Source organism: Sparus aurata, chromosome 11, assembly GCF_900880675.1.
Source record: "Sparus aurata chromosome 11, fSpaAur1.1, whole genome shotgun sequence".
NCBI lineage: Eukaryota > Metazoa > Chordata > Actinopteri > Spariformes > Sparidae > Sparus > Sparus aurata.
Genome location: NC_044197.1, coordinates 22,855,033 through 22,878,959, shown reverse-complemented (window position 1 = coordinate 22,878,959; position 23,927 = coordinate 22,855,033). Strand labels below are relative to the sequence as shown.

Sequence of the window (23,927 nt, the reverse complement as noted above, 5' to 3'; positions counted from 1 at the left end):
TGAAAACTCCTGAGGTTTCAGGGCGAGACTTCTCCTTGAGCGAGGCTTCTGTTTCTGGTTACAAAGAGGATCTTTTCATGAAGCCTCTCTCTCTAGGAATTGTTTCTGTAATGTTGTCGGACACCGAGCATAACAACCTCAGCCTGTCTGATGGTCGGAGTTGCCCCAAAGGATTCAAATTGAGTTAAAACTGAAAGCCTAAAAAGAATGTTGGTTTATACACGTTTTTTCACTATCAAGAACAAAACATTTCATTTAACATTTCAATGCACGATCTACAGCATACAGAAGAAAAAGAGCACTGTTATTGACCAATGCATCGGGCTTGGAATTTGCTCAGAAAAGATGAAATTAGATGGTTATATCCTGAGAAATATGCCGATCGGTTTTACCTGCTGTAGGAAACTGGAGATTTTTTCTTATGTCAGCACAAGAAGAACATGCAACCTCAACGCAGGAAGGGCTGAGATTTATTTCCAGGCAGCAGTGCCACTGTTTTTATCGTGTTTAAAATGATTCAGATTGGAGTCTGAATCATCATCCAATGACTAGAAGACCTGCTTTTGAATCGCAGTCACCAGATCCGTCATCTTGATTTGATTAAACTGAGAATGAATTGACCCAAATCTGGGGCTAACAGTGTTCTTTTGTATCATTTCTCTGCATCGTTTGCATACTTGCTTTGGCTCCGCTCTGTTTAAATTTGTTGAAAGTTTAGCAGAGGCAGCCATTTGACGGTGGCTGGCTCTGGCTTCCCTCTCAGTTTTTTTATTGTTTTGTTTTTTTCAATCTAGAGGTGTTGTCGTGATGGTCTGCAAAAGACAATGAATCAATAAAAGAGACAGACAGTGAGATTGAAAACACACTGATGAAGGCAGGCGAAGCAGTGATCAGGGGCCTATGTTGTCTGGTGATGAGATGGAGGTTAGATCTTGTTAAATTGTACTCAGATGTGACTGACTGGCGGATTCTCTTTGTGTCTGGTCGTAGGCCAACCATTGGTGGAAAGTATTGTCTGGGGGAGAGAAAGCGCTTCAGGTCCTGCAATATTGATGTGAGTATAGCTGCTTTTCATCATCGTCGCCATTATCACTGATTGATCAATTTAATGTGAACAGAATCATGAATTTTACTTGATTTCATTTGTTTTGTTTACTGTCATTGAATGGCGTTCTGCTTGCACATGTTTGTAATGCATATGTATGTGTGTGTGTGTGTGTGTGTGTGTGTGTGTGTGTGTGTGTTACAGGAGTGCGCTGCAGGTTCTCGAGATTTCCGGGAGATTCAGTGCTCTGATTTTGACAGCGTTCCTTTCCGGGGGAAGTTTTACACCTGGAGGCCATACAGAGGGGGTGAGTGAACAACCGATCCCTATGTGTGGTACATCGCGTCGTTCATTACATCTGCCGGCCTGGCTATACACGCTTTAACTTGGTGTGACAGACGGTCACAGCTGGGATTCGCATTTCCACCAATACCAGGCTACTTGAAGGTGTGTCTTAAACCAATGACACGCTTGTCCCAATCCCAGCAGTGCTATTGAGGAATCACTGCTAGCAAAGTGGCTCCTCTAATTCAGCTACAATAACTTCTTCACAATAAAAGCCCCCCGTTATTTAGTCATCTAAAAGCTTTTATTATAAAGCGACACTACAGGAAACGTTGACTCCCAAAAGCTGAAAGTGAACACGATGAAACAGTGAAACACAGCAGATGTTTGAAAGGACAAGCAGGATGAGAGAAACTGGAGAGATTCATGTTAGAAGCTCCAAAAGTACAACATGTGAAGTTTTTCCTCTCTCGAATCGAGGGTCTAAGGACAGAGGATTTTGTTCACTGCACAGATTGTAAAGCCCATTGAGGCAATGTAATTGTGATTTTGGGCTATATAAATAAAATGTATTTGATTTGATACATGGCGATAACATGTCAGTATGAACTTTATATCTATATATATATCTCAAAGATTTCTATTGAGCGCAGATCAGCTGAATGAAAGTGAAAACTACAAAGCTGTATTTACTGCACGTTTCACAAACAAACACCATTTATGGTCAAAAATATCTCGCCTAAGTATTTTTCAGCTTGGATGGTTGTTCATTGTGCTTTTCCGTGTTGGAGGTATGAGTACAATGGAACCCACCACAAGAACCACACGTCCACCACAGCAACCTCTACTACCTCAACTCATCAAGTCATGGATTCTCTCTCGTTCCGACCATCAGCTCTCCTGCAGTGCTAAAAGGAAACCTATAAACCAACCACAGCAAATCAAACCTAAGCGTTGTTTGTGTCTGTGACACTTAATAATTTAGCACATTGCTACTGTTCCACCAGAACTTCCTTGAGGATGCCAGAGGCTGGTATAAAGGAAAGGTTGATCAGAGATATTAAAAGGGAGGAAGAGAATATTAAAGGTAATCAGATGAAGATGGACGAAGAGATTTGAGCAAAGACTTGATGACAGGAGATGAACAGAAGTCAGTAGACGGAGAGTAGTGTGTGTGTGTGTGTGTGTGTAGAGAGAGAGAGACAGGAGAAAGTGAATCGAAGCTGCAGACTCCCTCCTGTCTGGCCCACAGATGCTGGCTACAGAGTGCCATGCACCCCACAATGCCTTGCGAGAATTCCTCACTCCTGATGAGCACTACACTGGACGTGAAAGATAAATAGTTTCAACGACATAACTGCCTTTAATCTAGCCCTCCAAAAACATAATGGCTTACAGAAATTGGCTGGCAAGCCAATTCCAACTTCAGGCAACAAGTGCTCCTTTCATCAAGTCAGCTGATTTTACAATGGAAATCCCTTGCAGCTGTTAAAATAGGACCAGTGCCATTGACTCTGCCCTGCGTTAAGGCCAGATCACACCGCCCAGCCCCTTCGCTGTCCTCTGCAGCCCTCTCAGTCGCCTCATAGTCTCTTCTCAGCTTTCCTCCTTTCACTTTTACTCTACAACGCCAGGGCTTCCTTTTCTTTGTTTTGCTCTTTTTCTTGGTCCTCTCAGCTCTGGTCTCTGTAAAAGTGTCTCCTTCTCTTATTTTATTCAGTCCACCATTATCCAGTCTTTCGCTCTGTCGTTTTTGTCCTGACACTGAGAACAGAGGCAGCCTTTCTCTCTCAGCTCAGGCAGCCAAGGACAGTTCATTAAAAAAGGTCTGCCGTATAAGCTGCTCCACATTGCTGTTCTCAGTCCAACAGCCTTCATATTCAACCTTCACACCCTGCAAGCTATGATACACACACACACACAACCTGCTGCAACCGACGACTGCCCCGCCAAAGCTAGGCACCATGGGAATTGTAGTTTTCCGTGGTCTGACCACTTTATCGTCTGCACGCCGTGCCAGTACATACTCTCTCTCTCTCACTCTCTCTGTCTGTCTCTCTCTCTCTGTACCTGCTGCAGCGCTGCCAGCACAAACAAACACAGCCCAGACTGATGTCAGCAGCCACTCAAATAGTGGAGCTGTTGGCAAGCTGCACAGATGAATGAAGGATATATACCACTTGGCTGGAGGAGACCTCTAGCAACTGTGTGCGTGTGTGTGTGTGTGTGTGTGTGCGTGCGTGTGTGTGTGTGTGTGTGTCAGGGCAGTGATGAAATGAATACAGAAAAAATAGAGAGGAAAAGGGGTAAAACCTGAAAAGGGTCCAGTCATGCAAGTGTAAATCATATTTTTACTTCAAGACCAAATATTCACATACTGACAGGGGAAAAGAAACAGCTTGCACTACGTTGTGATATTTTGATGTTTTCTGCTTTTAAAGAATGAATTGGCAGCTGAGACCTAAATGTTGTGGAGAGATGCGACGTGTGTCTGTGGCCGTGTGCTGCAGGAATGGCGTATTTTCGTAGGCTAACCTGGAAGTTTCCCTTGACAAAAAGGACTGGACTTTGGATCACTGCAGAAAATAAGCCCTGTGGCAAACACAAGTGATACATTTTGCTCGGCAGGATAAACTTCACAACTTAATGTGTGACTTTTGATCACCCGCTGCAGAGCCGTCTTGATGTCCTGGGTGATGCAGAAACCCTGCCACTGTGTGATGTTTCCAGTCAAAATGCTTTCTATTGCTCCTCTGTAAAAGTAATTGAGAACTTCACGCTGAAATTCGACCCTCCTAAATTTGAAGAGGAGCCTTTTCTGTGCTTTTCTGCCCATGTGTGACGATCACGATAGGTTCTTTGAGATGCTGCTTCCCAGGAACCTAAAATAAATCTTTGCATTTCGACTGTTGTTTGGACAGAATGAGTCTTTTGAATGTCTGTTTGTGATAGTGTTGTGGATATGGGACATTGTGTGAGAGGATGCCGCATCAGCCAAGTAGCACATTTTTGAATTGTTATAATTTATCGACAATCTGACAAAAAAATCTACGATACCGATAAAAGAGATGATGAGTATCAGCCTGATAATCAGTCAGATGATTAATTGGTCTAACGCTGCATTGTATATGTGCATATTTGTTAGCTATGATATTGATAGATCTGTTTATTTACCACTGTATGTCCTGTCCGCTGTGTGTGTGTGTGTGTGTGTGTGTGTGTGTCTAGGTGGGGTAAAGCCTTGCTCTCTCAACTGCCTGGCGGAAGGATACAACTTCTACACTGAGCGTGCTCCCGCTGTGGTGGACGGCACTCCTTGCCGAGACGACTCTCTGGACGTATGTGTAAACGGAGAGTGTAAGGTGAGAGATGACCGACCTGTGTGTGTGTTTGTAAGCACCCATGCGAGCCATTAGACATTCAAGCGGAAGCAGCAGGATCGAGGATCAACACAAGACTGTCTTCAACTCCAATAACGTTGTTTATTCTCGCTCTCAAGACGTTTGGACAGCTGCCACTGTCTGGTTTACACACCGAGTGCTGACGATCATCACGATCAGCTGCTACGCTGAAAAATGGTCCTGACTTTGGCAGCGATCTTAGATTCCCATTACCGATGCTCTCTCTTAATACCAGCTGTTAATGAAAACAAAACGTGTAGCTGCTGCTCATTTTGTTGAAGTGGAGACCACCTGGAGCTCCAACAGGTCCCTGGAACCCATTTTGACACCCGCATGGCTCATTTATGAGAGGTTTTAGACACAAAAAAAAAGCCCTAATGGTAACAGCACGCAGCTTATGTGGTTGCTATTGATTCCCAATCTGTTGTTAGTTCCACTTCTTGTTTATTTTGGATGCAGCTCCTCTCCAAAAAGAAACCAGAAGCTTTGGATGGGGAGGGGAAGATGTGAGGACGGAAAAAAAAACAAAAACCTCTAACTTCAGGATATCCAGCTTGTTGTTTTGTGGTTGCCTGCGGAGAGCCAAAAGATTTTATTCTTCTGCTCCCCCTCGCGTGCCTCGTACCCCCCACGATCGGGCTTTATTTTAAGTGCCTCAGTGGTTAGGTAGGCTGAGGCGCTGAGGGAGGCTGCAGTCCCTACACTCATCCAAAAAGAGGATTTTGTTTATCAACATCCCCTCTCTGGCTCAGCTCCTCCACCTCTCCTCTGTTTTCCCTGTACTGTGCTCCGCTCGGCTCTGGACGCACTCAGTGACCCTCCAGCTCAGCTGTTAGTCTGTCTGCACTGCAGGCAGGCTTTCATTCACTGTGGTCCTCTTATTTCTCTCTTTCTTTTTCTCTTTACCTCTCTGTCTCTCTGCATCCATTCCTCTCATTTTTCTCTCTACCTCCCTCCTTTTTTTTCTCTTTCGCTTCATTTTTCTCGCAACTTTTTTGTCTGCAGTCCAGTCGGAGCTTCTTCCTCCCTCTCCTCCCGCTTCGATCGTATTACCTCTCATATATGTTGTGTACAATAAAGCTTCGGAGAAATCTCTTGTTTGGAGCTTCATGCTGGCTTCAGTTCCAAAGCTGGGGTTTGGGCATTAAGGAGAGGGGAGAAACAGGGGAGAAGGTGGAAAAGAAAAAAAACAACCTGGAAACAGATGGTCCAGTTGAACACAACATACCGATGCAGACGAACGGCACGTCTGCCAGAGCCCCCTTTTTCCCGGATCTGATGGATAAAATATAGAGCGCCAGATATACAAAGAAAATGGCATTGTGCAAATGTGCACTGCGGTTTTCATTGAGTTTGCGGCCACAATCTGAGTGTATTCAGTGAGTGATTTACTGAGGCAGCAGCTCATTACATAGTCAGCTCCTGGACTGTGCCTCCAAATGCTCCACACCAGAGACGGAGGGTTCACTAAGGTCGTCATGACATTATAATCCTCAGCATATATCTAATGGTTGATACATTTGGAGGAAGAAAACACATGAAGATGAAGCCAAATCAAATAGGCACAAAATGTACACACGGCACAGGATCTAATGGATTGAGAGAGAGAGAGAGATGGTGCGGGTGTAGGTGTAAATGGTGTTGATATGCATGTTGATGCTGTAGTAAATACAGACACACATTTAAATTGTATTAATGTTTATCTGCAGCCTGGTCTGATTTTAAAGAGTGTTGATGATGAAGTCTGATAGACACAAACCACAACATCCAGACACTTATGCATGTTTATTTTCCCACTACAGTCTTCTGTGTGGCTCTTACACATCCTAACTTAGTACGTCTCTAATTCCTCCTTTTGGAAGTGTTGTGGCTTGTTCTCTGAAATTCTAAACTGTGCCATCTGAACAGGGCTGTTCTTCTTGCCTCAAACGTACAGTCAGATGATTTATTCTCGCTCTGAAATGAAAGAACGAGACATTTCTCAAGCTAACACGATGTCAGAGACTGTACAGCTGCCTCGTTTTACGCACACATTTGCTAAAGATAAATGAGACTCGTAGAGCGTTCAGGAGGTGTCGTCAACAACAAAAAAACAATTCTCAGAGAAAATGTGGTGATGGAAGTTGATGAATTGATGTCATATGGCGCCAAAACATGGCAGACCAAAGTAAACACTGGGTTGATGGCAACATGCATATTTCTTCTGCTCTTCCTCGTTCCTCAAATACCAGAAACAGCTGTCAATGTGCTGTTTAGACGCTCTGAACGATAACATGCAAAACATCGATCATGTTGCTGACTTGATGAACACACAAAAGCTGGGAGAACCACTTCCAAACTCTGGAAGTGGGAACATCTGAGAAGCACATGAATGCAGCATCAGTCATTAATCACATTAATTAGGTGTCAATTCATAGGTGAAAAGAAAAAAAGTCTATATTAACTTAATACATTAGAAAATTGTGACATTGTTAATCAGCACAAGAACAGCTCTTACAGAAAGGATGTGAATTCTCCACGCAAAACCGATAGTCACAAATAGCGACTCAGTAAATCCAGTCAGAAGGTCACTGAAGACAGCAGGCGCAAAAGCCTCAGTAACTCCAACCAACACCTGTTCTCCCATGAAATTAATAGACCAGGTAAATGCAGGTGAAGGCTGCCCTCTCACAGGGTTCGCACCTGCTCATCCACCTCAAGTCGTGAAGTGTTGAAGACAGATCAGAGGAAAGTTTGGCTTTCAAGTTGAGGCAGATACAGCCTCGCCTTTTTTTTCTCCAACAAATGTGTGCAGGAAGTCGTTGTTAGTTAAGCCTTTCTTGCAGGTGGTCTGTCATTTTCAAAATTATGGTCGCAGCATCCCTGGGTGCATATTTACTGCCATGATCACAGTTTTCGCCGACATATTTCCCTTGTTTCATATAATATCAGAGGCTCTTGGGTTTCCTCTCTCCTGTTCTTAGAGTAGTTATAAATCCAAATCCGTTCATCCTTCTCCCCCCTATTGAAGAAGCCGTCGTCAAACGCAAAGATATTTTTTATGATTTTTAGTCTGCGGTGTGCCATCTTTCACTTCTCCTGATATTTCAGCACAGCAAACACTTTATGTGCTTCCTGTGTTGTGCTGTAGGTCCCAAATGAGCTCTGGGAAAACACTGTCTGCATGTACACACAAGAGACCTACATCACTTTGAACTGAAACAAATCCCCTCTACCCACATTAGAAAGCCACCAGATAACAACTGGGTGAATCACACTTTCAACTCTGGATCTAGTTCTGAACTGTAATCTAATCACCGTAAAAGTAATAATAAACTTAAGCCTCATTATCCCTCTCTACAATAAGCAACTGTCATGTGAATATATGAGACCGAGCGCAGTTGCCATTCATTCTCAACACTTGTGTTTAGGTTTGGTTCGCTGTTAAAAGAATTTGAGTGAAACCACCTGCTTCGCTCATCATGAGACTTATTTATGTCGACAACTATGAGTTTAGCAACCTAAGAGCATTATGTCTGCTCTGGATCAGAAAACACATCTGGACTTACCATCTGATATTTCTCTGTTTTGAAAAAGTGGTCTGGAAGACATTAGAGGTAATCCCTCAGCCGGCCTCTGACACCTCTCGACTTACTGACTGTGCCCCTTCACCCATGACCCTGACTGACCCTGCAGCTCACTCGCTTCTCCCTTCTCGCAGCATGTAGGCTGCGATCGTATCCTCGGCTCGGATGTTCGCGAGGACCGATGCCGGCTCTGCGGTGGCGACGGGAGCAGCTGCGTGTCCGTGGAGGGGCTCTTCAATGACTCTCTGCCCGAAGGAGGTACGCACCTAAAACACTCCAGCACTCGTCATCTCTTCTTTTTCTTCAGCTGCGGCCTCAGAGGTTTCTGCACATATAGATTTATATATGGCAGGGGGGAAGAGTGACTTAATGTGGATTTGGAACAGCCTCCACTCTCCTGAGAATCAGATTAGGTTAACGTGAGGCATTTAGCATGAGAAGTTATGCAACATAATCGTTCTGTTCCAAAACTCTTGCACATGCAACATTTAGATTGTGATACTCCGGATGGTTTATGCATCTTGGAGAGCTGCCTTGCAAAGTAAGTTAGGACATCCCAGACATTCAAAATGTATCGTATAATCGTCTGTTCACATGCAAACTCTGTTCACAGCAGCATATAGTTACAGTTATTTATTTCTTAAAGCCAACAAAACTCTATGTCACTGCAGGACTATCATTTATTTCAGCACTTCAGAGTTTGTCTGATGAACGCATGGAGATAAATTATGTGTTTATACAGCAGTTGAGAGTTGATGTAGCCCAGATTTAAAGTTGGCATTACGGACAGCAACAGTCATCAGTCTTATCCATCATTTTGTCTTGTTCTTGACCACAGGGGATGGATCTGTTATTATTATGTTGTATTATGTCAATGAATTCCTGAAATAAAGGTCCATTGTGTAGGATTTAATGATTCTTAAAAACAAGAAAAACGTGAAAGGCCCTTTTAAGTCAGTGTTTTGTTTGTTTTGTGTAGCTCCTTCTGGCAACTACTGTTTTTAGAGAGGCGTAGAGGAGGTTGATCTTACGTGAGTCAGACGGAGTTAGCGTCGTATTTTACTCTGCATTACCCCACCAGTACAACGGCGACATGTTCAGTATATGAGGCTGTAATTTGTCAATTTCAACACCAGCAACCTTATAAAACACTTGAAGACGCGTCACGCGAAAGAGCACTTTATGAGATAGTAAGGGATCACATATTTCATTTACGCCACAGTATGACCATCAACATTTGCCCTTCAAAGTGTGGTGCTGCAAGCAAACGAGTTCCGTGAGTACGTTTTGAGGGAATTATTTATCTCTTGATTTAATTCAGTTGCTGTTGCACTTTAACAGCTTCTAAAGGAATTGTCATTTATTCCAAGATTTCTTTATGTGTTCCTTTTCGGTTGTTATGACTGAAATAGATAATAAGATAATTCTCTGCTAAGTTTAACCAGAGCCAGGCCATACAACAATGATAGCAATCATATCAAATCCATGCAGGGTTAGCAGTTTATACAGCTGTTAAAAGAAAAAAAAAAATTCTTCATCTATTGTCTGTATTTAACATCTACTGGTATAGATCGTCTACTACCAAGGGAAAGCATATAGACAGAAAACAGAATAGGGCCAAGAATCAACCCCTGAGGTACACCAAAAATATCTTTGTATACAAGGAACTGAAACTACCAAGGTTAACAGTAACATGTCTAGTGGAGAGATATGATTTAAACCACTGAGGTGCCAGGCAGTTCATTCCAGCATTGTTACAAAAAATTCTCAAGTAAAAGGGGTTAATCAGGGGAATTTCTTTGACCCTATTTTGGACCTATGGAAAAACTGTCACATATTTTTAGAAATGGATTGCACCACATACAGTATATAAATGAAAAAATCCAGTGACTCAGGTCAGCTCAATATTACATACAGATACACAACATCAAAAGTTCCCAAGCCAGTATGATAGTTTTAATTATTTCATAATTTAATAGTCTTAAATCATGAGGAAGCACGAATAGACATGAACATATACATACCATACACTGTATGTATATATTTATCCGCCAGCCACCCAGGAACACGTGGCAGACAGATTTAGTCGAGGTCCACCCAGTGTGGCTTGAGGTCCGGCCGCTTTTTGGATCTATTCTGGGTAACATTTCTCCCCACAACACCAACTTCAGAGTTTCTCACCCAACTGTCAACACCGCTCACCCCCCTCCAGGATTCCTGAAAGGGGACGCACCCTCAACCGGCAGCCATGCTCTGCACCACAGTGACCAGGCCAGTCTTTCAACCCCAGCTGAGGTCTCAACTACCCTCAAAATATCTGACATTATGGTTGGCCTAGAAAATCTGTTTGTGAGGTCTATGGCAAAGTGAAGGGGTTTTCTGTTTAATTGCCAGTGCTATTACTAAAGCTACAGTGACTTTTATTCCCTGATATGGGTCAAACTCCAAAAATGCTTCCTCCGGCTGGTAAATGCCCAGATCTTTCTATCTCTACACCCACAGAAGTTTGTGGACGATGATATGTGATTGTTGAACACCATTCAAAAACCATGGGTATGAATATGCTGCTGTAATGGCTTCTGGGAAAGCTTTGGCAAGTTTAAAGACGTTTATGTTAGGTGATAAAGGCCTGGCTCTGAGTCGTTGTTCCAATTCATCCCAAAGGTATCAGATGGGGTTGAAGTCAGGGTTCGAGGTGTGCAGACAGTCACGTCAACATACTTTTGGCTATACCTGTAATGTACATTTCCTCAATACTTAAAGTTAAGAGTTCATTTGAGTTTTAACAACATAGTTAAAGCGGAAACAGACAACTCCCCCCCCCCCCCCCCCCCCTAACGTTTCCAAGTGGTATTATTGTTGGCGCTGCTGTCAGCACGGTGGCGCAGTGGTCAGCACTCGTCCTGGGTTCAGATCGCAGCTGGGGTAGAGACTTTTCTTGTGTTTGGATGGTCTCCCCGTGCTTGCGTGGGTTTCCTCTGGGTGGTGTGGTTTACCCAACCATAAAAAAACAAAACATTAATTCAGTGGGACCATACGTTGGCTGCCTTTTGCTTGTCTGGTATGGGTTAAATGCTGCGAGCCAGTTTCACTGCATTGCACATCGAATGATTTTATGTGATAAATAAAGATTCTTCCTCTTCTTCGTCCCGAAGACCGCTGAATTGTTACCAATGACACAGTACAAAATATCGTTTTTTATTTCTCTCAACTCCTAAAGCCATTAGCCAATGCCTCTCCTCTCGGCTAAAGTGATTTAAATATAGTCTAGCACAAAGTTAAACCATTTGAACTGTAAAACAGCAACAAACAAAAAAGATGAATGATAATGGGGGTTCCTTACATTCCAGAAAGGTGAAGTTGCTGTGTAATTTAATTAATGCTCTGTCCTCTCAGCTTAGAAGCAATAATGTCCCCGTAAGTCTCATTCCATCTGTCCAACCTGTGGCTCTGGTAGGCGGTGAGGGGTTACTGAAGTGTCAGGGGCCGGGGGTTTACAGCTCCTCTGCTGTCTGTTTACCACACAGGTCCCCGATTGTTAACAGAGGAACACACTTTTCTCTCACTGTTGCTCTCTCTGTGTCTGTCTGTGAGGCCAAAAACCTCAAACTCAGTCCCTCTAATCTTCTACGCCTCCATCTAGAAAACCTGAGCAGGGTCAGTCAGAGCTCCACCGAGAGGTCACGAGCCAAGCCTCTCCTTTCCTCTTGTGGTCAAAGCGCTGGAAGGATTTGTTTCATTCCTCAATTTTTTATTCCTTCTTCCTCGAGGGAGGCTGAAGTTATTTACAGGGCTGCAGTGGCCAGCCTGCTGGCTGGAGAAATGCAGAGCAAGCCGGGTGGAGGTGAGATGAGCGTAAAAAAGAAAGAGGACAAGAGACCAAAACAGATGGAGTGAGTAGAGAGAAGAAGAAGAGAGTAGAGTTCTTGGCGTAGTTCTCGCTTTCTAGCAAAGAGCTGATCAGGGCAGCTGTGGCCGACTGCCCAGGAATGCAGCTGGAATCTGAAGCCTCTGCTTAGTCAATTGGCGTCCCACAGAGCTAAACGGTACTCGTGCGTCGCTCCTCCTGACCCCCAGTGAATAAAACTCCCTCACCTTGCTTTCATTTCTCAACTTTGTGTGGGTCTGTGTGTGTCTCAGGTTACGAAGAGGTGGTCAGAATTCCCAAAGGATCAGTGTTCATCCACATACAGGAACTCAACATCTCCCTCAACTACCTTGGTAAGACGGCACACACGCTAATGTTGAGTGTAACCGTCCATATGTAAAGAAGGTTGTAAAGCAATGACATGAGCCTGTTTGAACCTCAGTAATCTCTGCATGGAACAGGCCTTTTTCACATCAGGCTTTTTTACATGTTATTACAGTAAAAGCACAGGTGTTACGACACAACATCATGACGGCTGAATGCTACAAGCTCAAATTACAAGTTAGACAATTAAAGGCTTTGCTGTTCTTACCAGAGATGTAGGCCTGAGTCACTGTTTTGATGACTTGCAACTTGACTTGACAGAAAATGAAAGACTCGACTTGGAAGTTGAAAACTTGTGTCTTGACTTAGGATATGATGACTCGAATTACTTTTCTTTAGTCATTGTATGTTTTCAGTTTATTTCTTTAAATGTTTCATTAGTCTGGCTGGAGGTATTTCCCAGTCTTTTTTTAGATTGAGAAGAATTTAGGAATTCAGTTATATCATGGTCCTGTCATTTCTGTTCTCCTTTTATTTGTGTTTGATGTGTTCTCTGGGCTTTGTTTTGTCTTTTGTTCTGCTTCGCTCTGGTGTTATTGTCAGCCTGTGTGCCTCCCCGGCCTGTTTGACTCACCACCTGGCCTGCATCAGCTTTGTTTGCCCTGCCATGTTCCCGGTGTTCGTCCAAGCTCTTGTGTCTTTGCATCAGTCCGCTCACCTGTGCTTCTCCACCTCTTTTCATCTGCACCTCATCCCCTCGTCAGTTTAGTTCATATTGAAGTCCAGTCTTTACTCTTTGTGGAGTCGTCCTTTCTGTTAACATGTTCCTGAAGTCCAGTTTCTCCACCTTCCTTGCTTTCAGCGTGACAAATACTTCTATGTTCTTTTGTTTGTTTGATTAGATTGATTTAACTGAAAATCAGTGATACAAATACAAATTCAGTTCATTGCCATACTGTTTTAACCGGCTAGATAAATTGGCTAATAATAACGATATCTGTTTTTAATTTCAGTTTATCTTTTTTCTTTCTGTCTTTTTCTGGTTTTGTTTGTTTATTTGTTCTTTCTACTGCTCTTTTTTTAAAATCTGTTCTTAATTCCTCTGTGATGTCTTCTTCTTATCGTCCTTTATTGATTATTTTCTTTTATCTGTCTCTATTTATGCATTACCTTTCCTCTCTTTGATATTGGATATTGGTGTTATTATCTGTAACGCTTTGCGTCCCCAAACTTCCTTAAAGAAGAAACATCGACCTGCTTTAACATTTGTCCTCTGTGGTCGTCTGCTCCCAGGATACATTTTATAATTAGTGCATTTATTTCTTCCTTTTACTTCACTGTCTCCCTTCAACATTGCTCTCCCTCACCTCCGGGTCTCAGTGCTGAAGAGTAAAGGGGACCAGTACTTCATCAACGGGAAGCTGACCATTGACACGCCGCGCAGGTTCGAGGTTGCCGGTACCACCTTCCACTACAGGCGACCCACTGACGCACCAGAAACTCTGGAAGCTCTGGGGCCAACAAACATGACCCTGATTGTCATGGTGAGAACGGAAAGAAACCTCGAAAAAGTGTTCTTCCAAAACAGTTTTATCATCGACTGCTGTTAAACTTTTGGTTGTATGTGTGCTCAGGTGCTGGTGAGGGAGGAGAACCCAGGGATCCACTATCGCTTCAACCCCCCACTGAACAGGGATCCTCTGACTGGCTTCGCCTGGCACTTCACCTCCTGGTCACGCTGCTCGGCTCTCTGTGCTGGAGGTAAACACACACACAGACACACACACACACACACACACACAGGTTTTCTGCCTGTTTTTTGTTGTCCCTGTAAAATGATTTATCTACATCCATCTCACATGAGGCAGATGTGGCATAAAGGATTAAACTCTAAAAACATCTGTATGGAGTCAGTTATTTCGGGTTAGATGTGCTTCATTAAAATGTGGTGAAATGATTAATTCAACATTTTGGGAAATGCACTTATTCCAGAAAACTCCTTGAAGCCGCTGCCCTGCTTAATCACAACTTGTCAATTTTACACTTTTTGTACCGAATGGATTAAACAAATGAGACATCCAAGTTCATTAGTGACCTTTGGGAGGTGTTGGTCGGTGAGTTTTGTTTGCCATTGCCAATTTGTCTTTTCCTCCAGAGTTAATGATCCATGTTGCTTCACTTGATAAGAGCCAGTTTTCCCCTCTAACTAATACATTATTTTGCTCGGGGTAATGAGGAGAGGTGTTTTTTTTAACTTGATGTACACTTTGTTCTTGATATTTTTTCCCCATTTAACTGCAAAAGTATTTTGAACTGTCCCCAGAGTAGAATAAGACACACGTGTTGAGTTTTTTGTCCTCGAAGTTATTAGAAACTTACCAACGTAATTAATCTTTTTATTGTGGCAGTCGAAAGGGGAACAGGGTTCACAACAGCTAAACTACTTTTTGCCTTGTGTTCCAGTACCCATACTGCTATACTATTTAGTATGCTAGAAAAATGTTCAGTATGTCCCAGAACTCAGTATGTGCCTAGAGAGTACAAATATTTGACAGCTCACTGACGGATGACAGACCCCACAATGACAGATAAAAGCAAATTATTTTTAAAGATACAATTTTTTAATTTTTTTTTCTGCATAGACACCTTTATTAAGCAGTAGACAGATAGGAAATATGGGAGAGAGAGGGTGATGTGACATGCAGCAAAGGACCTCCGGCCGGAATCAAACCAGGGTCGGCTGCGTACGTGGCATGCGCTCTAACCACTCGACCACCTGCGCGCCGGATAAAAGCAAATTTAAGCGTAATTACTACGTTGTTTGTAAGTTGAAACGGCTATAGGAGCAAGAGGGTAGGGTAACACGCATTGTCATGACGAAGTAGCATGTCTCCATTGTAGCCATACTGCAGGCAACAGTATGTAGTTTGTTAGGGCAGCCACAGTCCGTCCTAAGTGAAAAAGAAAAAGTATGCAATTCTGAACACACCTGTATTGTGCGTTTGTCTCGTGTTGTCTCACCTGTGGTCAGGTGTGCAGATCCAGCAGGTGGTGTGCAGGAAGCAGACAGACCATTCAGTCGTCTACCACCACTTCTGTGACAAGAAGAACAAACCCAAAGAGAAGAGAAGATCCTGCAATACTGAGCCGTGCTCACCAAGGTCAGTAGATAAGACTGTCTGCATGTGGAATATAAATGTGGTTCTTCATGATTTTGTTCAGTTCTTGTATGTATATGAATGTGTGTGTGTGTGTGTGTGTGTGGGGGGGGGGGGGGGGGGGGGGGGGGTATTTCCTCATTCTATCTCACTTACTTTATATCTCCATGTAAGACCAGTAATAGTAGTTTAGTTCTTGTTGTACTTATGCAACTTTTATTTTTCCAGTTTTAGAGTAAGGTTAGCTCTCAGTAGCTGATTGATGACGCACCTTCATAACGGCAGTGTACAGAAATTTGTATGGACAGAGTTTAGGTTTATCTGTGCAGTGATTGTTAAGGCTTCGTTCTGCAATCGCACATCATAAAAATACAGTTATTTAAATCTTATATGGGGGGTGTTGGAGGTATTTGATTTCCTGTACATGCTGTAATGTTCATCTTTAAACACATTCACATTTATTCATTACAAATTACAGTCTTCATGAAGTCTAATGAACTTCTTTTGCACATATGCACTTGTGTGTGTGTTTTAATTGTAATGCCGTTTGTGTACGTGCACTACGTTCGCTAATTTTGTGTGTTTTGTGTGTGATACATGCCTCACTATTCCTGCCAGTGACTCTGGTTTGTACAGTATAGTCTGTCCACACTATATTATTCTGTTTAAATTAGTAAACCAAGCGCTATTCTTTGCCTCTAGCTGGTCGACAGGCGGTTGGTCGGAGTGCAGCCGTAGCTGCAACGGCGGCCTGCGGACACGGGAGGTGTTGTGTAAAAGGAGGATTTCTGGGACAGAGGAGAAGGTCCTCGATGACTCAGCGTGCACCCCCGTACGCCCCTCTCTCACTGAGCCCTGCAGCAACCACAGCTGCCCCCCTGAATGGCTGGCCCTGGACTGGTCAGAGGTAGGCAGATGTCTCCCGTCATGCATGTGGTCTGCATGCGCTCCTGCAACTCATGGCGGATTTTCTACCAATACTTGAGTTTTGTGCAGAATTCCTCTTGGATGAAGCAATAGTTTGTTTTCCATTTGAACCTAAGAAACCCAAACATCTGCCAGGAGAAAGTAAGAGCACCTAAACCATGAAATACACAACAGAGGCACGGAGCAGACAAATACATCACGCTGAACATGCTGTTGCAGTCATGGCTACATATTGTTACACTTGTCATGTGGGATCTCTCTGACCTATTTTTAATTCTGACTGTTAGTTTGAGGACTCCTTTGGGGTTTTGTGTGTCTTTTTTTTCTTTGTAGCTGTGCAGACATGTCAGCTTCTCTTTGAAGGCATGTCGTGTCGACTTTTTCTTGTTTTCAGTCCATCTTCTCATATCCCCACTGTGTTCCTGGAGCTCAACTCTGTTCTCACAGTTCAAGATGAACTGAAACCAAATTAAGTGGTGTCAGAAGTGCTGCAGTGTTCAACTTTTCTCTGGCGTCCTGCGTGAAGTAGCGATGGCACACACTGAAGAGAAATCATGTCCAGCTGATTTACAGGAACTAAGCAGGCTCTTGACTTCTCATACAGCTGCTGCCCTCTGCTGAGAGGATTAAGAAGATTTATATTTTGCATGCTTATGACCGCGGTGACCCCGTGCTGCACCCTCCCATCCACTCCATCTCTCTGCCCTCCCGCCTGATATTTTCCCTCTTTTCTCCCTCTTTCTTCATCTCCTGCTCTGTTTGCAGTGCACACCCAGCTGTGGTCCTGGCTACAGGCATCGTGTGGTCTTGTGCAAGAGCGGGGAGAGCGGTGACACGCTGCCAGAGTCCAAGTGCCCCAAACATGGCCGACCCACCTCCAGGGTGCGCTGTAACCTGCAGCGCTGCCCTCCCCCTCAGTGGGTGACTGGTCCCTGGGGAGAGGTGAGAAAGTCTCTTGGTTTATGGTTGGATACAGCTACAGCTCAATCCCATTGCCAGCATTTACACTTTGCTCTTGTTTTCAAAGTCAGAGAGTTCTCATAACTGTCGGTCTGCAGTGTGCTTCTGAAAACCTCCATCTGCAGGGTCATGTAGCACTACAACACAATCTGATATCTCCATGTTGGTGTTGTTCCAGAACATCATAATTAATGTTGATCAAGGACCATCACTGCAGCTGACCAATCATGTTTTTTTTGCAATGTCTTAGCTCCGCGACTCGAAGAAAAGTACCAGAAAAGTACACACATGGGAGACATTATCCTTTCAAACACATGTTTAATGTTGTGAAAGGGCAGATTTTAACCCGACCCATGTTATCCTAATCCTGACCAAGTATCTTAGCTCCCTAACCCTAACCAAACAGCGACAGGAAACTGTGAAGACACGGAAAATAATATATCAACTTTTTGCAAAAAAAATATATTATATGCTCCAAGAAGGATTTGATCACTGGCTTCCTGATTAAGAGTCCTATCGTCGGCCCACTCAACCACAATGACTTGCTCCAGATGTGGTTTCAGTCACTAATTCTCTTAAGTTGAAATGATGGTCCAGGACCACCAGCCCGGTAATATTAGATAGACCTAGCCCTAGACCTTTGCCATGCCCCTCTATCCCAACAAGAATCAAGACACCCTATTCATAGCCATTTTCGCGCAATATGGAGGGACCAAGCGGGAGGGCAAGGTATGTACTGGGATTGGACCTCAGTGTCTGTTTTGTACTACAATGAAATCCCCAGTTCAAATATGTTCTGTGTGTTTGTGTCTTAGTGTTCTGCAAAGTGTGGTCTGGGTCAGGAGAAGCGTTCGGTGCAGTGTCTGACCCACACCGGCCAGCCGTCCAATGAGTGTCTGGAACATCAGCGGCCAGCAGCCATGCAGCAGTGCAAGAGCAAATGTGACCTCAGTCTGCCCATCAGTACAGACAACCCTGAAGGTCAGAGGTCTAAGTTCACTGCAACTTCTAATGTTTCATAGGAGGAACAATACAGAAAGATTTTCTTCGCAGATGATAAACAAAGTGCATAGTTTTATTCTCCAATTAGCAATTTGATTGTATATCCGCGAACATAGCACTGTGTTAACTAAATACATTTAAATGTTAGTCACGACTGAAAGTGACAACAACCAATTTCTCATATTTCTGCAATGCAAATCAAATGCCAGTTTCTTACCTGAAAGTGATTGTTGATTTTAGCACAATGTCACGCTGATTGTTTTTTTAGTGATGCATCCTGTAACTTAAACCTCCTTAACCCACAGGCTAACTGTCAGAGGATTATGTAATTCCATTAAATTAGTATAAGTCTCTGAACAATAAAAGTGGGTATAAGTGAGGACATTCTTTGTATTAGTCTGGAATGCCTGGGTGTGACAAAGGTGCTCTTTAGTAGGGAACATAGAGGTTCAGTTTAAAATCCTTTCAAATGGAGATCTAACACTGACATTGTGACACTTACACCTTAAAAACATTGACAATGCATGTTCTTTGGGGTGTAGTTAAGCTCTTTCTTGTTTGTCCTCTCTGCAGAGTGTAAAGATGTGAACACTGTGGCCTACTGCCCCCTGGTGCTCAGGTTCAAGTTCTGCAGCCGGCCATATTTCAGGCAAATGTGCTGCAAGACCTGCCAGGGACACTGACCTGGACACCATGAAACTCACAGCGCCCATCTTTGGGTCCTGTACACACTCACAGTAAGCCTGAAAACCCTCCCACTGAGCCTTTTAACAACAGCCCTCACACCCCTTCTGTCAGAGGAGTGTGAAATCTAACTGGGACGCTGCCGGACTGACACCTGGTCCCGTTAACCGTTGAGGGGGACCTTTTTCCAGCCAGAATCCAGCCCTGACCACGCGCCTCTCCGGGCCGAGCTGACTTATACATTCCACTGGAGGGAGGGCTGCTGAACGCTGGAGAAACAGAGAGAGGGAGAGAGTAACTTCCCTCCATCTTCTTCCGGGATGAACCCTCTCTGCCGCTCTTTCTAAACGATCCCTCTGTTGTAATATTTTGGTGCTACTCTATTTCACTTTGGCCGCAGGGCTGGTCGCAGTACTCTCATACACCTGTATGTTAACAGGTGACATTTGTTTAGTTATGAATTAAAAAAAAAAAAAAATCCACTTTGTAAAGAAAATTATTTTCCAGATATCTTTGCCCAAGAAAAGGAACATGTTATGCTATAAAATGAGAGATGTCTATGTTATCTAATAGTTGTTACTTGACCACGTTGTTTTATGCCATTGCTTTGTTCCGTATCTACGTATTCATCGAGTCCTCGCTGTCGTTCAGCTGAAGTATGAGCAGAGTTTGATTTGCACAAAGTGTCAGCGGTCCGAGGGCTTGTTTATTTTATGTTTGTCTTGATGTGATCTGACTTGATGTCTCTGTGGAAGCTATAAATGTCTCACTGCAGTGAATTCGCCGTCGTCTTGCCATTTTGGTTAACTAGTCTGCTTAAATGTTATCAACTATACAGTAAAACAGTGCTCCAAGCTGCCCAGGACACGCTGCCTGAGCACTGTGAGCACAGCCAGTGCTGACTCAGCAGGACATTTTCAGATGATAGGATGTTATTTTGTGTTGTGGCTGCAGACTGTGGCAGCTCGTTCATAAAGTCTTCAAAAAGGAACTTTTAACAGCTCGGCTCAGCGTTATTATCTGAAAACCCCTCGGCGCAGGGCCGCGCTGTTAATTTCTTTTTCTGGTTTATTTTGCCACATGTTACCACTCATTCAAAAGTGCTAGTAACTTTTACTGTGAGTGGAAATTCAGAGCACAGTGAGACACAGTGAGTCAGCTCTGCCAGCAGGCACCAGCCCAGTGAGGAGGAGTGAAGATCTCTGACCGCACTGGTTTCAAAGAGCTTTTTATAGCAGGAGTGCTAATCTGAGGATGGATTTACAAACCTGTAAAATATCTGATTTCTTTGTGCTGCAAATCCGATGTATTTATGGCCCTCTGAAGCCATCATTCAGGCCGCTGTGAAAAGATTTCTGCCACAGACATTTATAAATCTGAATCTATTTGAAGCGGAAACAGACAACTTTCTATCTTTCCTGTCTCCAGTGGTATTACTGTTGTCGCAGTCTTAGCAACATTGGCTTCCACTAGCTGTTCAAAAAAAACTGTAGGAACCTGTTGTATTGATAAGTAGGCAAGGCAAGTTTATTTGTATAGCACAATTCAGACACAAGGCAACTCGAAGGCAGGTTTCATGACTTTATGTCGAAGTAAAAGCAACCGATAAAAGAGGGAAGTGTCATTGTGTCACTGAATCTCACCAGGGTGCCAGACTGTGGTGCCAGATGTAAGTCTTTGTGAGAAGCATTGGGGTAACACACTGTGACTCAACATATCTACATAGCATGGCTTTATGATTAAGAAATGTTTCCAGAAAATGAAAGAAAACGTTTTAGAGAGGAGGTTAACTACAAATTTTTTTGTCCAGATGATAGACAGGGCCGATAATATCGTGACCTAGACGGGGCCGGTCCAACCAATATTGCTGGTGGAAAAAAGAATCAGTGGTGAACCTACTCTGAGTGTGTTTCTCCATGTGTCTCCCATTGACTTCAAACAGGTGTCACCACAGTCTGGCACTAAAGCAAGATTCAGTGACATAAAGACCCTTCCTTCTATTTCAGGTTCATCGACCTCGCAGAAAAAATGCTGGTTTTGAACCGTCTCAAGTGTTTACTCGTGTTTTACCTTGGTTTATTTCACTCTTCCTCTTTGCCTTCTTTGCCTCCTCCATCAGCTGGTTCTTTTTCCTTTTGCAGTGCAGAGCTTCTACAGTTATCCAGTTGTTCCACCGTTACCGGGGAACAGTGACCGGGGAGAACAATGCCTCTTCCTGTTTCAGTTGTGCGAAGGTAGACGCTCGCTACCTTTGTGCTGTAATTCATCATTCATTTTTGTAGCGTAGTAAAAGTGAGGTTTATACGGAACCATCTGTACGCAGATGTTGTCATTTTTCTACAGCCGTGACACTCTGAAAACAATGTTTACTTCAGAGTGAGAAGTTAATGCTTCCATAGGTCCCAGCATGACAATTATTTTTGGCCATTTTATGTCGGTGGAAACAAGCTACTAACACTACACTGACATATCATCGCCTTTTAAGTTACATAGCAGCTGCTAATTTACACCTCAAGCAGTTAAAAAGCAACATTATCATTCATTTGGAGTCAACTTTGTGGCCACCTGACGAATAAAAAGTCCAATATTCACTCGTTTATAGCTCTGTTTTTGGTCCCCACCATCTCCTGAGGGAAATATTTGTCTCTTTAGCTGCTAAATTCTTCACAGTGTTCACCAGCTAGTTGCTAACTGTTTTGTGGTGAACAGGTATTGCTTTTTAACTGTTAACAGCTGTCTGCTGCGGACAAAATGATTATTAATTGATCATTCTGAGCGTGTTGAGAGTGAACCAAAACAGTTACAGCCAGACAGATAAATAATTAACTGAAACTTGCTGTAAAGCGCCGCAAGACCGAGCAGATTCATTCGGCTCTTCACTTCATGTGACTTTTTATATTGTTACATTCTCATTTATATTATTCATTGTTATTATAATAATATTGATTATAGCTGCTTTAATGAATCACTCAGTGTATAGCCAGGTGCTGAATTCTCAGAAACAAGAACCCAAAAATCAGGACAGAATCTGAATGATTTGTATATGCTCCCTTTGTGAATCTTTTCAGCTTTCTTTCCGTTTAAAGTGATGTCACATGACCTGAATCTATTGTAGGGATTTCAAATGAAGATTTTCCCTGCCTCGTCTTTAAAAAGCAGTTTCAGCTCTTTCGCCGTTTCTCAGAGACACTTTTAGAACCGCTGGCTCAGAGACCAGTCGTCACTGTGACGTCCACTGTGCTCTGAACTCCGCTGTGGTTGGACTCGTCAGAAACGTTCACACTGATCACCGCTGAAAGCAGCTCTGTGTCAACACTCAATGTCACATAATTTCACTGTAAAGAGGAAGCTACAGTTTGTCTTTATGGGGATTAGCTGCAATGTTGTTGTTTTTTCTTGTGGTGCTTTGGTTTGGATTTGGTGCTATTAGTTCACTGTTGTTGTCATTGTTTCTGAGTTATCATTTTAACAAGTATGCTTTTAATTATGTAGAAATCAATTTGAGCCTTTTGTAGTGATATCAACCTGCAGAGCTGGTCTGAAGTGTAAGACTGCAGCTGTGTAGGGCCCCTCACCCACCAGGGATTCCTCTTTACCATAATTTAAGCTTTCGATTTACACTCCCTGACTTGCTCAAAGCAGCTAATAGTGCCCCTTAAGTCCCCGAAATATAGCACATTTGGCGGATTTTAGGTTCCGTAACATGCTGCCACAATTTCTAAAGGGTCGCCATGCAACATATTAGAATCTCAAAATGCTGTTAAGAACATGCATCCCATTTTGGTGGCTTTTAACAAACTTTTGCATTGTTGAAACACCTTCACAAATTTCAAGTTTTAACAAATAACTTTTGGGGGCACTTCTTCGTAATTTGGGGTCATTAAATCGTGTGCAGGGTCTGAAAAACTCAAAAGGTCTGCTAATCCATGCGTATGGAGCATAGAAATATTAAGGATATTTTCTTTAAAAAGTCAGTTGAGTTGTATTTCATCAGGGTGTACAGCTAACTCATCCCAGTAGTTTTTCCAAGGACTGAATAGGTAGAAATACCATTTGTAACATTTTCAATTGCACATACCGTTTCAGAAGATATTTCAGAGAATAACTTCCAGAGGTATTTCCTGTTTCAGCGTCTGAAAGGCATTTTTTTTTCTCTGTATCTACCTGTGCCTATAATAAAGGCTCACACTGAGTAGTGAGCCTGTTTTATCTGAGTAAATACGAGGGACAGAACCGGTCATTGTTGTTTTTGTTTTTCACATGCTAATTATAACATGACATGTACTGTATGTTGTTCAATATTATAGAAGATGAATCCATTTGTCCCCCATGTACATCTTTTTAAAAAAGGAAATATTAAATCCTTAGATATGTATCAGCACTACAAAAATCACGCTGTCCTGGTGTTAAAATAGCATCCAGACAGGCTGAGATCATCAGTGATGGTCTATTTCTGGATCTGTCAGCCTTCATGGAAAAGATTAAGTAAGAACTTCTTCCTGTTGTCTGAATGAGGTAGCGACATCCCTCATGACGGAGGACCAAAAGTCTGAGCGTATGAGACCAGGGACCTCGTTTATAAACACATTATTTGATTTATACTTGACTTTTGTCTTCAGGTTCACTTCAGACAGCGTGCGGACATTTGATTCATAAAGATGCTGAGCAAAGAAACCTTGCTTAAAGCACAAAATGTAACTTCCTAGA

At 43.0% G+C, this 23,927-nt stretch overlaps 1 protein-coding gene across 3 annotated transcripts in view; it reads left to right on the top strand.

Moving 5' to 3' along the window:
- adamts10 (ADAM metallopeptidase with thrombospondin type 1 motif, 10) overlaps window positions 1-23,434 on the top strand; it is a 53,132-nt gene extending 29,698 nt beyond the window's left edge. For all 3 annotated transcript variants that reach the window (XM_030434043.1, XM_030434044.1, XM_030434045.1), the window contains 12 exons: window positions 991-1,054; window positions 1,250-1,352; window positions 4,559-4,692; window positions 8,432-8,555; window positions 12,438-12,518; window positions 13,870-14,033; window positions 14,124-14,250; window positions 15,521-15,650; window positions 16,350-16,554; window positions 17,340-17,516; window positions 18,350-18,515; window positions 19,110-23,434. In XM_030434043.1, coding sequence (XP_030289903.1) covers window positions 991-1,054; window positions 1,250-1,352; window positions 4,559-4,692; window positions 8,432-8,555; window positions 12,438-12,518; window positions 13,870-14,033; window positions 14,124-14,250; window positions 15,521-15,650; window positions 16,350-16,554; window positions 17,340-17,516; window positions 18,350-18,515; window positions 19,110-19,219 — 1,585 coding nt within the window. In that variant the 3' untranslated portion in view covers window positions 19,220-23,434. The remainder of the gene's footprint in view (window positions 1-990; window positions 1,055-1,249; window positions 1,353-4,558; window positions 4,693-8,431; window positions 8,556-12,437; window positions 12,519-13,869; window positions 14,034-14,123; window positions 14,251-15,520; window positions 15,651-16,349; window positions 16,555-17,339; window positions 17,517-18,349; window positions 18,516-19,109) is intronic.
- The last annotated feature ends 493 nt before the right edge of the window (window positions 23,435-23,927 follow it).